The 14,762-nt window shown below is 39.4% G+C and overlaps 1 protein-coding gene across 3 annotated transcripts in view; it reads right to left on the minus strand.

Annotated features, from left to right (window-relative positions):
- The window catches only part of DIDO1 (death inducer-obliterator 1), a 48,449-nt gene that overhangs the window by 27,740 nt on the left and 5,947 nt on the right, over positions 1–14,762 (minus strand). For all 3 annotated transcript variants that reach the window (XM_066198820.1, XM_066198821.1, XM_066198822.1), the window contains exons 2-7: positions 8,135–8,324; positions 6,462–6,566; positions 5,244–6,150; positions 4,607–4,925; positions 2,444–2,656; positions 1,718–1,943 (exon numbers count right to left, since the gene is read on the minus strand). In XM_066198820.1, the coding sequence (XP_066054917.1) occupies positions 1,718–1,943; positions 2,444–2,656; positions 4,607–4,925; positions 5,244–6,150; positions 6,462–6,566; positions 8,135–8,219 (1,855 nt within the window). In that variant the 5' untranslated portion in view covers positions 8,220–8,324. The remainder of the gene's footprint in view (positions 1–1,717; positions 1,944–2,443; positions 2,657–4,606; positions 4,926–5,243; positions 6,151–6,461; positions 6,567–8,134; positions 8,325–14,762) is intronic.

The raw sequence follows: 14,762 nt of genomic DNA on the forward strand, positions 1-14,762 counted from the left end.
TTCCTTGCATTTGATATGAGTTCTTCATCACACGAACTAGGCTGTTACCTATTTGTTGCTAAAGTCTGGTATTTACAATCTTTTGGAATCAATTCAACTATTTAGCTGCAGGAAGCCAGTTATCTACAAGAAGTGGTTAAATCTGTAAAACCTACAGTGTGGTAAAATCTTGAGAGCAAACTCCCTAAAAAAAATCCTCAAACTTTCTGCCTCAAAACCAGTATTCTTGTCTCCTAGGAAAAAACCAAATCCTACAGGAATAAGGGTATTTTTAAATGAAATGGTTCTATGGACACCTCTAACTGTCACAGTCAGAAAAATCTGACATAAAATAATCCCTTACAGTTTCATTTATGCCTTTCCACTAATTTTAGTTATGTTTAAAACACTACTGTTCCTGACAAAAAGTTAATTATCTTTAAATAATCTTAATATAAGTTAATTAAAATATATACCTTATGGGAGTTTAATGTACAAAAGGTAAAGGGCCTAATATGGAGTAAACACAGAGAAAAATCACAACCATTTAACTTGATGTGGGTAAAGACCATTAAAATATACCCAGTATGTGCTATGTTCATCAACAGCAATTTAAGGTAGCTGGTGCTCCTTCCCTCGGTGTTTAAAAATTCTAACTAGAAAGTCTCATATAAAATATTATTTATAAAGTTGTCAGTTACTTTACATGTAAGTGTTCAATAATTAGGTTTACTTATCGAAATAAAATGTAAACTGGCTGAAGTGTGGTTACAAAAGCTGTCAGAACAGAATTGCTGAATTCATTACTCTTCAAAGGAGTAAATATGAGGTCACGTGGCTTGTAACTGAAATGTCAGATTTCATCTCAAGTTGCATTAATTGCATTATATAATTATTTAGATGGAGTCAATCAAAAAATGTCATAAGCAGAAAGACTTGTTCAGGCTTCAAAGCAGTATTTACTTACCTTTACATGAGCTACAAGGATGCTACTCAAACCTGCAAAAATAGGCAAGGCAGTATCTCTGCCCAACGTCCAGTTGAAATGTGCTCTTGTGTGTGTGGATAATGTGTAGAATATGAACAGAGAAAGGGGAAAAAAAAGAAAACAAAGGTAATAAAGAGTTCTGTCTCCCCCCAACATAAAAATAAAGGATGGTCTTTAAGTTATTTCATGTAAGGAAGAAAAGCAGCAGGAATATACTTGACAATTAAAAGCCGTTTGCAGAGGTGTCAAGTATCATTGGATACCACGTTGAAGATTTCACTCTTGGCACCAGGCACTGAAAATGCAAGACCTGAGAGACAGGTGCCAAATCTAAATTACAAAAATACAACTGAAATTAGTACAGGCAATTGCTGATTCACAGTGCACACTGCACAACCTTTTTGTAAAACTTATCACAAATGTATCAATACTTACCTTCTAGATTAGAAACAGACACTGTCTTTATGGGAAAGATTTCAAGCTTAACCATGTAGTTTTCATCCAGAAATCAGCTGGGTAGATCAAGAGGCTCTTAATCATACAACTGTCATAGGATACAAATGGAACTCCTAAAAGTGTCTCTCATTTGTGTGTATCTGTGTGTGAATCTTTGAAGGTGAAGAAAAGTAGCTTGGTGCCATAGTAAGAAAAAACCCCTGAATCCTAAACTCCCTAGTTTTGCAGAGCCAAGAATGGATGGGCATTCAAAGAAAATATGATTATTCAGGAATATCCCTAAGCCATACATACATTTGAACAACAGTGCGGGTGAAATGGCAGCAGTCCTTTCAGGCTTTACAGCATTGTAATTATGATCGCTGGCCCAGGACGGTGTGACGGGTTCTGCCGCTGGCTCTCGAGCAGGAGCTTGGCTGTTCGCCTCAGTCTTGGCCGTGCTCACAACAGTCTTCTTCACATTCACCTCTCTTTTCTCAGGGAACTGTCTCTTTTGGTTTGAAACTGGTTTGATGCCCACCTGGATCATTAAAAGTAGCTTGATTACTAATAATAGTCAAATATATTGCATTTTACAAACAAGCAGAGTGTTACACACGCGTACACAGGCTTCTTTTACAGTAAACTCCTTACTTTTATAGTCCACCATTTGAAATTACTTAATCACTCCAAACCCCAATAACTTGAAGTTTAGTTTAAGAAGGCAAAACTAATTTGACTTAAAGTATAATTAAAAAGATGTAATGACTTAAAATAGTACTTTTATTAAAGTTGTTGCCACCTAGACGACTCTTGCAAGGAACTATCTCCATCTAGAGGCAATTACTGAGATTTTTAGAAAACTACAGGAAAACATTTTGTTGTCCTTACCACAGAAAAAGGCAAGAGAATAACAACAAAGAAAGTAACAGAAAGCTCCTCTTCAATGCAGGACTTGGCAGTTTTGAGTGAAAAAGGAGAGCACAGAAATAATGCACAGTGCTCCAGGGGAACTGCTCTGGATCATGAACACAGGCTTACCTGCTGCTGAGGTTTTGGTATGCCAGGCTTTTCAGATTTTGGTTTGATCTTCTCTTTAGGTTTTGGTTTTGCATCTTTGCCAGAACTCAAGATCTTCATGGTGGCTGCAGCGTGTTTGAGGATGCAATCACTGCTGCAGTATACAGAGTCAGGCTGGGCCACGTTGAAACAGCCAGGGCCGATGCACTTGGAAGCACCAGGAGCTTCAATTACCTTCAAATAGGGAGAGAAATGGACTGAGGTCAGGCTTCAAAGAGGAAACAGCAGGAACAGCCTCTAACGTGGAGAAATGCTTACACAGCTCATGTGCAGACTGCAGCTCTGACCTGCACAACTGCCAGCATGAGAACAACTCTTCAGGACACAACAGAAACAACCCATACAAGGGTAAGAATTTCACTCCTTTAACACTTTTTTTTCAGGATGGGCTGCATTTTCAAGTGGTTGGTCTGCTAGCCCTGAGATAAAGGAGGCTGGTTTCCTAAATCTTCAAATCCCTTAAGTACACAAATGCTTTTTACTGATCCTCTACATTGTGTGAGAAATGTCTTTAATAATGCACAGCTGGGTTCTCAACAGTAAGGGCTCTAAATCATCCCATCAGCTCCCATCCTCAGCCATGCACATGTGTAAGAGGAAGCACTCAGATATTCAGCTGTACAGGTTATTCTTGCTCTAGAGGTTTTACGTATTTTAATTTTAGAAGTCTCCAACTTACATAAAAAAAACCCTTCTTATACACAACTTTCACATAGCCTCCTACTCCTTACACATTTATAGGTTTGCCTCTGCAATCTGAATTTTTCCTCTAATTAAAAATCACTCTCCATTTATATCAAGGTGTTACATATGAACCATTTCCTCTTCCAATGTTATGATTCAGAAAATAGCACATTCCTCGAAAACAGAGTGCATTAAGCTGAAGACTAGAAATACTTGAAAGCTCCTCAGGCTCCAACATATCACCGCTGGGTATTATGCTTTTAAGTCTCTCTTCTGAATTACTCCTAAAAATGATACAAACCACTCACAACTACTGTAGTTCTAAACAACCTCTTCCCATTTGTAATTACCAAAAAAAAGTTTTTCAGGAATATTTCCAGTTAAATAAGAATTATTTGCATAGTGCAACTGACTTCTCGGTAATCAGAAGTCAGTACACAGCTTTATCTGCAGCAGCCTGATAAAACCTGGATTTGGGAATTTTCTCATCATGTACACACTTAACTGAGAAGTAAAGATAAAGAGCACTTGGTGATATTCAGTAGCAGAGCCAACACCAACAGCACTGGACTCTTAAAAACCTTTCTGTGTACAAAGAAGTACAAATGCATTTGAAAATAGTTTTGAGAATACTGTTTTCCACACATTTATCTTAACACAGTAAATATTTACATATTCAGCTCAAACTGTTCTATCTATACATTAATCTCATTGTGTTCCCATGGACAGTTCTGAAATGTAAAGGGAAATGTCCAAGACATTGGCACTACTGCAGTACCTTAGGCAGAACAAGGACAACTGCAGCACTTGCTTTTTTTAATTCATGTACATTAAGCTGAAGAAGCCTTTATGCCATTCCAACTGGGCATAGAACTTAGTATTACAAAACTTAAGCTTCTTTCAGACTTTGAAAGAGTTCAAAATATAAATTTTAGATTTAAAAAGGTAGTATAAAGAAATTCTCTATTTGCTGAAAACCTAAAGCAGCATCAGGACAAAAATCAGAATTTCAAAGGCCAACTGGAAGTACAGCTGGAATTAACTCCAACGAGACTTCTCAATGTTAAACAGAAGTTTCACTACCACTGAAAATGTCCAAAATGTTTGTGATTATTTCAAAGAGTATAAACCAGTTCAGAATTATAATATCTTCATTTTTAAAAAAGCCTCATTGTTTGACTTCCAAAACATTACTTAGAAAGGGCAGAATAGCACAAACTATTTCCTACACCTATACTAAATTTTAAATCCCTCATTTGAGACTAAGTTTTAATTCCTGTACTGACACAGGTATGGATAAACTTCGGCTAACCAGCAGTGTTCAGTGGGCTGTTCAGCTCATGTGCAGCTTTAAAATCAAGTCAGATTCATAGCCATACAAGTCATTGTCTCCATGTACCCAGTAAAATATAAAAAATAAGAAACAATTTAAATACTTACAGGTTGAAATATCTTTAGTTTTTTCTTTCCACTTGGATTTGCAGCTTTTTCAATCCTACCCTTGATTCCTTGGTCCTCAACTGATTTTTGTTCAATTGTTCCTATGCTTGTGAATTCTGTGCCATCCGCATTTCCTTGCTCCACTTTAGCTTCCTGCTGGTCTAGTTCTGAAACAGGCTCATCCTGTCCCTGGAGAATGGTGCAGTTTGGACAGATATAGTCCTCACCATTCCTCTCCAACAATCGCCCTCGAGCCTCAGAAATACCCACGCAGTCACCATGAAACCATTCCTCACATCTATCACAACAAATCATAAACCTGAAAAAAAAAAAAAAAAACAAAAAAAAACACCCAGGAACAGTAAAACACTGTGAAATTAAGAGACAAGTAACCTTCAATGAATATTTCAAGCAAAACAACTTAAGCACCCCGATAAAGCACCAGTGCACAGTTCTGCCTCACTGGTTATTCCTATATTTGTTTATCCTCTTTTAAGTATTTGTTAAAAACGCCCTGCCAAAATGCAACAAACTTAGAAGCTCAATCAAAAAGAAAGCACTAGAAACTGACTTAAATTTTCATCCCAGAAAAATTCCAAGTCTTTACACTGTGTCTGTAGCTGAGCCCTTTGCCTACCTGTTGTTATGGGGCTGACGACAAATACAGTACAGGGCATTTGGGTCGTAGATCTCGGACTCAGGTTTGCTTTTGGGCTGCTCTTCAGGTTCCTCATCTGAGGCCCCCTTTCCACCAAGGGCAGGCTTCCCCTCCTTCTGAGCCTCAAGATCTTCAGTGTCCTCCTCAGACACAACCACCTGACTCGCGATCTCAGTGCTGTCTGCAGTCTCAGGCTCCTGTTTGACAGGCAGCTCAGCCTCATCCTGTTTTTCTGGTGTGACTTCACCTGTTTTGGCAGGCTCTTGTTCTGAATTCCTCTTCCTCAGGTGGTTCTGCACATCCTTCAACACCAGCTGAGGTTTCTGCTCAACACGTTTCTTTCTTAGCCGGTTCTGCAGTTCCTTTAGTGTTAACCCATCGCTGTCACTATCAGAAGTAGCATCTTCCTCTTCCTCCTCCTCCTCCTCTTCATCTTCTTCCTCTTTTGTGGGTCTGCTTTTAGGGCTTTTCTGCTCTTTACAACTCCTGGTGCAAATCCTCCGAGTGACAGGTTTTGTATCTGGAGTGCTCTCCACACTGTCTTCAGAAGCCGTTTCCGCATCCGTGGCCGGGCCCGAGGCTGCTTCACTGGAGTCCTCCAGGGTGGTGGGAACGCTCCTCCTGCCCCGGCGCCTCACCGTGGTCAGGAACTCTTCCACCCTCTCGGTGCGCTTCGGCTGCCGCCCACTCCTCCTCAGGTTGATGCCTTGTTGCTGCTGCTGAGGCTGCTGCTCTCCAGAGTCCACATCAGCATCCCCTGCACCCTCTCTCTTGGCAATCGTGGTCCTCCGAAACCCCCAGGTTTTCCTGAACTCTTTACTTGTTGGCTTGACAGACTTTTGCTCCTCCTCATTACTTTGCTCACTTTTGTCATCCAACACTGATGCTAAAAACAAGGGAAGAGTTAAAAAGTGGTGGTGATGGATGATGTGCTTTTTTAAAACATTTTTTCAACATGGTACTTTCTTTGTGACATCTATGTATCTCTACTTCATATGATGAGCCTCGAAACACGTAAAATATTTTCTTGAGCCCGTAATACAACAGCAGTAACAATTAAATACATCACTGATCACTGTGACAACATAATACAGCTGCTACTGTTACAAACTCTTGAGTTATTTAAAATAATTTCCACACATACATACATGAAGAACAAATAAGCACACTTTCAATTGCAAAAGGAAGAACTCTTACCAGGAGAACTGTTTTCCATGTTGTCAGTATTAGGTTCAGAATCTAATGGCACTGTGTTTCCAGCTTGTTCCATAGTAAAGACAACACTGTCCTCACTCTGAAATGCTGAAGAGAAACAAAACGTCCAAAACTCTCATTCAAAAAATCTACGTAGCCCAAGTAATTAGTAAACACTCTGATCTCAGTATTAACTGTAACAAGCACTTGTATTTCAAGCCACAAATGTTCCTTCAAAGTATTAAGTTAAACATGTGGGTTTGGATACATTATTGACATTTGACTGAGCAGCCTTAGGATTTCTGGTGTTTCTCAAAAAAAAAAAAAAAACCCAAACAAAAAACTCCTTCGTGGTATGAATGTACTCCCTGGGATTTCTCTGGGGAAAAACTCTAGAGCAGTTCCACTCACTTCTGCATGGAATGAAATGTAAGAAAGACTGGTCCTTGACATGATTATTTACAAAAATATTTTCAGCCTACATGATGTACCAGAATGACCCAAACCCCTCCCCGAGTCAGCCAAGAACCTCCAACTGTCACACACTCAGCTACAAAAAAAACCTCAATCTATGCTGACAACCAGATCTCTGTTTTCTCAAAAGTGTTTTCCAGCTTACTAGAAGACTCTATTATTTGAAAAAGCAGAAGCAAATGACAGAAATAAATGTAGCACTTGTATTTTGATAGATTCAGGAATAACCAGGTCTGAACAAGTATTAAGTTAATCTATTTCCAATTAGCTGCATGCCCTGGAACTGCTCCAAAGGGCACAGACACTGCTCTGCAGTCACTGCACTCCTCTCCAGGAACTGAACGTGCAGTAGTAACTGCACCTCAAAGAACAGGCTAAACAGAAGTTATTTGAAAACAAAGAACACACCCCAACTCTCCCCAAGGATGTTTCTGGGCATGTGTATCCATGGCTGAAGAATTGCAAAGGTAAGCCAAAAGGAAACATGAGAAGAATTCCTAAGTAGCAGCACTGAAGAATCAGATGTTTTTAACAGCTGCAAGTTTTCAAAGACATCCTTCAGCAAGCTTTTTCCAGTTTTCCAGTGTTCCCTGGGAATAAATGCCTCCTTATTTCATATACTGCACCACTTCCATTACTGTTCTGTCTTAACACAATCCCTCCTCTGCAAAATCTTCTGCTTTCAGTGTTACATTTAACACTGCTGGAACAGAAATGTTAAGGGGCAACGCTATGGAAACACAAAAATCTACGCAGATATGTTGAAAAAATTAACACTTCAGTTCTAACTGTGAATACTATAAATGTCACTGGAGAAGCAACAGACGTCAGAGCACTAAACAGTAACTGATTAGTTTTAACATTACAGACAGAATAAAAAGTGAAACTGAAGCCTGCAGTACACAGGTGAAAAGCTCAAGCTGTCTCAATCCAATATGAAATCCCTTTTAAGTTCCCCCATTAAAAAACCACTAATGATAAATTTTTAACTTTTTTTTTTTTAATAGCACTAAAATTATACTTGTAGCAAGAAGGTTACAATATAATTAAGGGAGCAAGTCAAAACAGTTAAAGCTTAATCTTTGTTTAATATGGAACATGAAGAAATGTTCCAACCTACAAGCAAAGGTTACCCAAACTCTGAGATCTAAATTTCAGCTAAAAGGGAAATAATTAAGAAGGCTCTCCCATGTCCTCTGTACCTGACACAGCATCAGAGGCTCGAATGGTTTCTGTTTGAAGAGCTGAGCCAGAGGAGGGCAGCACAGGATCAGAGTCATTCAGCATCCTCCAGCCAGCACATGCTGAATTTCCTGACTCACAAGTGCCACACTGAATCTCTGAGTTGTCAGCAGGTCCAAATGCTATCAATCCTCTTTTTCCTGCTGGCTCCTGGGAAAATAAAAAGGACAAAATAAGGCATGGATATATTTATTAACTTATCTTACTGCTGTTTAACTGAATTTGGAATTGTTTAGCTTCTATTACACTATAAAGCAAATTCCATTAGTTTTGCACTTTCAGAAAAACACTAGAACTGGAAAAAAAAGTCAAAATTAAGCAATACCATCCCCCCCAGTTACCAACAGCCAAGACCTTCGAAAGAAATACAGATGATTGCGCACTCATTAATTCATTTAGATTCAATTAAGATTTCCAGACTTTAGTCTGTGTGCAGTATTGAAAAGCATTCTGAGAGTGGTATTTACTAAGTGCAGACTGTCAACGAAAACACAGAAATGCTTTAACTCCATTAGCAAGGCTCAGCTTACAACAGGGCATATTTACTGATTTATACAAAACTGCAATCCAGGAGACACTGCAGCTTTGAGCATCTGAGTCTGATCATCTGGAGGCAAGGCCTGCATTAACCTAACACAGCCTAGCAGACTACAGGAACACTGGAAAAGAATTTGGGAGGTAAAGGAGGATCAGCTGGACCAGGTGAACTGGACTATGACATAAATTAGTGAAGACAGAAGAACAAAACTGAACACGACCCTGCGTGTCAGCATCCTGCAATTAAAGATGCAGGGGAGTTGCCACAGCAGGTGCAGGATGCAACTAAAGCAATAATAATTCCCTGAAAGGAATAAAAAAATTCTTAAGGCTTCATACAAATTTTAAAACAGGTTAGATAATCCCTCATAGACACACCAATACATTAGTCTAACACTGATTTTTAAACAATACTTTTTTTTTTAAATTTTTTAAAAATCTCTGAAGCCCCAACTCCCATAGCATCTGTGCTCTTCAAAAACCACTTTTTACTCCCGAAGCAATCATCATCTCCAGGTGTTCTCCAATGTCATCATCCCAAAAAATAAGGAACAGGGAAAAGACAAAACCCTCCCCAAATGCAATTTTCATCAGTGGATCACATTATTTCATGAACTGTAAATCTCATGATTTGCATGTCTGTGGCAGAGCAGAATTAGTAAAAAAAAATACTGATTGTACTAAATGGAGTGTAGGGCTAGACTCACACCAGTATTTCTTCTTCCCCCTGTGCCTTTTCTATAGGGGATTACATCATTCTTTGCCTCCAGCCAACCACTATCACTCCAACAGGCAGAAAAAGTAAACAGCAAAAGAGAACAGAACACGCTGATTATAAAGACCCTGGTGCTGTATCTCATGGCACTGAATACCTGCTCTAACAGGTATTTTGCTCCACTGTCTGAATCAGGGATTAGATCCTGGGAGTCTGTCACTGAGTTTAAAGTGCCTCCTTCCACTGTGCAGTTCTGTAATAACCTTTCAATCCCCCTGTTCAGAATCTGCAACTGATCACACATCACGCAATTTTTAATTGTATGCTCAAAGGGAGAGGAAAGTCCGCTCATCACTTCCTGTTTAACTCCACTGAACTACAAAACAACTTAAGCCTTTAGCACACACAGAAAGTTCCTTCTGCTTGGGTAGCGACCCTGGAGAAGGGCTCTGGTCACAGTGCTGCACCCGGCCCTGTGTGCAACCTGCTCTTCAAATCCTGTTTGAGCCCCCACAACATTCCAAACCCAAAACCAGCATCATCTCTTAGGAGACACAACTGGTTGAACACAAAGTGCATTTTCCAGAGTCACTCACTGCCCACCCAGTGGCTCAGCTGCAGCTCTGACTGAACAGAGAACAGCATTAACATCTGTAATACCTGAAAACAAAGGTTCTATGCCAGAACCATTCTTCTTTTTGCTCTAGTAGATATTTGTTATTGCTATTACCCATATTATCTCCATTACCTACAGAAAAAAAAAAAATTACAGAACTCCAATTTAAAAATAATTCCAAATTTGAGGGATATAAATATACAGTGCACTTAAAACACTAAAGTTACAGACCTCATGTGTTTGCTGTAAAATGCCTGGTTGTTTCTTACTATTATTTAGTATCACTTTTTCCTTTCCCATGTGGTTCAAAATGTTTTTCATGAAAAATAGAGGAAGCTTCAAACTTACTTTACATGAACCAGCTCTTGCAGAATTGTATCTTAGTAGAAGCTAAACCTAATTGCCTAAAAAGAAGCTGAAAAATCAAGTATTATCAAAATACAAAAGAACGAAGCCTTAACTCACAATTATACTTTGCACTTCTAAGCAAATGTTCTACAAACTGCCTGCAAAAATATTTACTACAACATATGGCAACGTTGGAATCTTCAAATACCTCTCTCTTCTAGATTCAGTGGGACTTTTTGTTCATTTTGTTCTATTTGTTCTCAAGTTCAGTGTTCAATTGCAGCTGAGACACTGACAAAAATGTCAACAGAAGCAGCAAAATGGCAACCTTGTAAAAGAGCTGAACATCCGTGATAACTTCACTTATTTCTCCTAACACAATATATTAATCACATTTCTGAAAATGGAAGCTCCAGCTGGAAACTGAAAATTATTGCATTTCCCCTAGGAGACAATTCCCACCAGCAACACCCTGTCTTTCTATGTCAGGTAACTATACATAATATTCTGAAGAATATTAGAAAGGATATTTCGTTCCTCTGAAAAAACTGAGGCAAGAATCTCTATAAATGATGGGTTAAAAGGCAAACTAATAGATATTCAAAAGGCCGGGTTCCTGCTGAGGTTTACAACTTCTGTGAGAAGCAGTCCCCAGTGGGAAAATGTCTAAGGTTTGTAGACAAACTATAAATGATTTTAGAAATACAAATCAGGAGTTGCTGCAGTAGCATGAGCATTCCAATGAAACAGAACAGTCACTTAACTGGAAGTGGAGCATAAAGCTGATGCACAGTGTCTCAAGAAAAAGACCCAATCAAAAAAACATTTATTTAGCTTTTTCCTCTCCCATTAGTTTTCAGGTTAAATGTTTCAGTTTTTTCAAAACAAGGCAGGCACTTAATTCCATTCTGGACTTAAATTCCAGAAGCAATGGGAGCACGGAGGGATTGTACCCTAGAATAATCACAGAACTGTCACACGCTTTTAACTGCAATTTGGTCAACTATTCCCAAGCCCTAACAAACCCGCAATCACAGGACTGTCACTCTGAAGAGCAGAGAGCCCAACACTCACATTCAGTAGCCCTGTGGATCCTCCAGCTACTGCAAACCCTTGGGTTTTCAATAAACAGGCTGAAGATATTCCAGAGCAGACTCAACAGATAATTTAATCAGAGACTGAAAGAAGAGTCTCAAATTACAAACCCTGCTACTGCAACACCTCACAACACACATTAAAAATCTAATCTAAAATCTAAAACCTAAAAATCTAACACCTTCACTAACCTAACAAAAAACCCACTTGTAATCTTCCCTTTCACATTCAAACACCACCTCACTGGAAGCACACTCTTATCTACCGCCTTCCATTGTGAGGCAGCACTCAGAAATCACAGGTGAGAAAGGAGAGATTATCTCTGCCAGTGACACAGAGCTGAGATATTCACGGCAGGATGGGCTGTGAGGACACCTGATCTGCTGTTGCTGACTTCATTAAGCCCTTTTCAGGATGCCCAACGTAACATCTTTATCTGAGGTCACAGAGCAAAGCTTTCCAAGAACACCAACATTTGCCCACCTTTTTTCGTTTGAATTCCTAGATAAAGGACGATTCCGTAAATTATGACAAATATTCATTCGGATCGGGATTTCCACTTCTATTTTTTTCCTCATTTCTCTGAAGAGGAAATAAAAGCTCAGTGGGTCCTCTGACGGCATCAAGGTTTTGTTTTTACTGGAGCAGAGTGTTTTAACGGCATCAAGAATTCCCTGCTTCAGGTAACTGGGAATACTTCACTCTAAAAAAATCATCTTGCAGGGAAGCCGAGTAATAAAACCTTTAACATGAACTAAACCCATCCCCAAAAAAAGTAACTTCATTTCTTCTGTATCTGAGGACTCGAGTACAAAAAGGTCTGTCAGTATTCAGGATAAATTCTTAAGATTTAGCTTAACGGGGATTTTATTCAGTGTTTGAAGAAAATGTATGAAAGACCAGTGATCTTTACTCCCTCGTTCTCACATCTCGATAGTAAAATATGCTGCATCTTACTCGCTGATCTTGGATGTCAGCTCTCTTCCACACTGAGCCAATTTGCTGTAATCCCCACCAAAACTGGTGCCTCATTAGGGATTACAGCAGCCCTGGCACTTCAGTCCAAACGATGAATACCTGACACCTGTTCATTCTCTTATCTGCTGCTGCCATTGAGAACTCTACAGGAACGGCTGTGACTTTGAAAGATCACACGTGTATTCACCCTGACACAAACACCCATGGAAGGAAGATTCCCTCCTATTTAAGACTTGTGAGAGTCAACATTAAATATTTTAGATTTTGGAAGACTTTATACTGAAACTCAAGTTATTGTTTTAGATACATTATGGAAATGCAATGGCCATACTCCAAGGACAGGATGAAGCCAGGATAAAGTTATGAACGTGAGGGTTGGTGAGAAGACAAAAAAGAAATTCAAAGCATGATTTTACACCAGCTAGGTTTTCAAAGCAGGGATCATCCTTAAGTGACCAATTTCATGTCCATGTCCTAATACAAATCCAGTCTGCACCAGTATGCAAGATACTAGCTTCAGTCAGAATGACTTGTACCTGAGTTTTAGATATATTTTTCTATGGGTTTCTTCAGAATTAGCCTGATATCCAAAGTACTTGGTTGAAACAATGATATCCCAGTCAGGTTTCTTAAATATCAAAGAAACTGCAGAATGCTACCAACAGGGCAGAAAACATCCTTTCCAGAATTATGTAACAGCGATTTCCATCCCAAATTACAGTATCTTCTCATTTTATTCCCTGTAGAAGAGTTACTGGGCTTGGCCTGTGATAGCCTCCTTTAAGTGTTAAAAATTCCTAATCAGCAAATATAACCACATGAGGAAAAACAAAATCGTATCAGAACTCATACAAGGATTTAATTTCTGATGCAAATAAATGTTGGCATGGCTTAGCTGATGCATTCCTACTCAGAAGATTGATTCCATTGAAAATTATTCTGCATCCCTTTTTTGGCAAAGATGACAGCTGAGAAACCTGCACTTTCTGTTACACAGCAGCAAAATTAATCCTTTACATCAACAAGCTCTACTAAAGCAGCCCTACGGATGGCAGGAGGGCATCTCTACTTCGTACAGGAACAAGCAGTTCCAGTGAGACCAGGGACAAAAGTGCAACTCAGTGACCCCCAAGAACAGCAGGAACAGGTTCTGCCCTGGCTCTGGAGATGTTCCCTCCACCTGCTCAACCATGAAAGATGCAAGGACAGATGCTCTACTGGCATGGAAAGCAAAAATGAGACTCCACAGCAAAGCCAGTCTTATTTCCGTGTAAAACATATCCACTGCTCACTAATTTAAGTATCTTATGATGGAAGAGAAACTTCTTCCAAACAGTTGTGAAAGGGACTTTTTGGCAAAGAGAGGCAATGAGAGCTGAAAAGTGAGAGGTCACAGTCCTAAAGCTTAAGTCTGGATATTGTGAGACAAGAAAACTGTGGTCCCTATTCCTCTCTGCACCCCAGTAAGTTACTGTATCACTGCTTGACTGCTATAGCCAAACTGCAGCTCAAGGTCAAAAGCCCAGACATTCCAGGTAAATACAAAAATTTCATGCCAGAAGTTTACAATTGAAATATCATGTTAAAAATCAAGTTTGCACAACATCACGGTATCTCAATGCTTATAGTTAGACCTGAAAGAATAAACCCAAGGAGAAGCAACACTACAAAACCTGTAACACTTATCTCTAAGTGCTTTGCCAGCTATCATTAAACAAACCAAATTAATTCCAAGATTACAAACAAAGCCACCACCTCCTCTACCCACAATACTAACAACTTTAAAGTGGCCGTTCATTTCTTCCTATTCTAGAGTCAACGTATTATTCCCATTAAAAAAAAAAATTAACAAGCTTTTACATTTGCAAGATGTAGACTGAGCAGTCACAGCCATGCTCCTGAGAAACAACCCAACCTGATTTAACCCTGCGCTCTTCTTTAACACCACAGGAAGCAGTAATTATTCTAGGCCAGTAGGAACAGGTTTTTTTACAGCCAAATTAAGACAAAATATCACCAAGATCTTTTTTTAAGGTAGCTTTTAGTATCAGGACAGTATTTCAGTCTCTGATACACAGAGCAGGGTGTTAATACCATCCAGTCTCACGCCACACCTCAGTCCACTCAGACCTGCTGCTTCTCCATCTCCCATTACAGAGAGGTTCTAGCCCTTGTAAAAGCCTCACTTTTCAGTTCCTGCCAAAAGTAATGGAAAAGAACCGACTGGTTTGGGAGATCAGGCTGTCCCAAGACAGAAATGGTTGAACCAGAGGATGAAGAATCTGCAACCTTTGAAGGT

The sequence above is a fragment of the Chamaea fasciata genome, unplaced genomic scaffold (genome assembly GCF_029207755.1).
Source record: "Chamaea fasciata isolate MVZ Bird 193981 ecotype frontalis unplaced genomic scaffold, bChaFas1.0.hap1 SCAF_17, whole genome shotgun sequence".
NCBI classification, from domain to species: domain Eukaryota; kingdom Metazoa; phylum Chordata; class Aves; order Passeriformes; family Sylviidae; genus Chamaea; species Chamaea fasciata.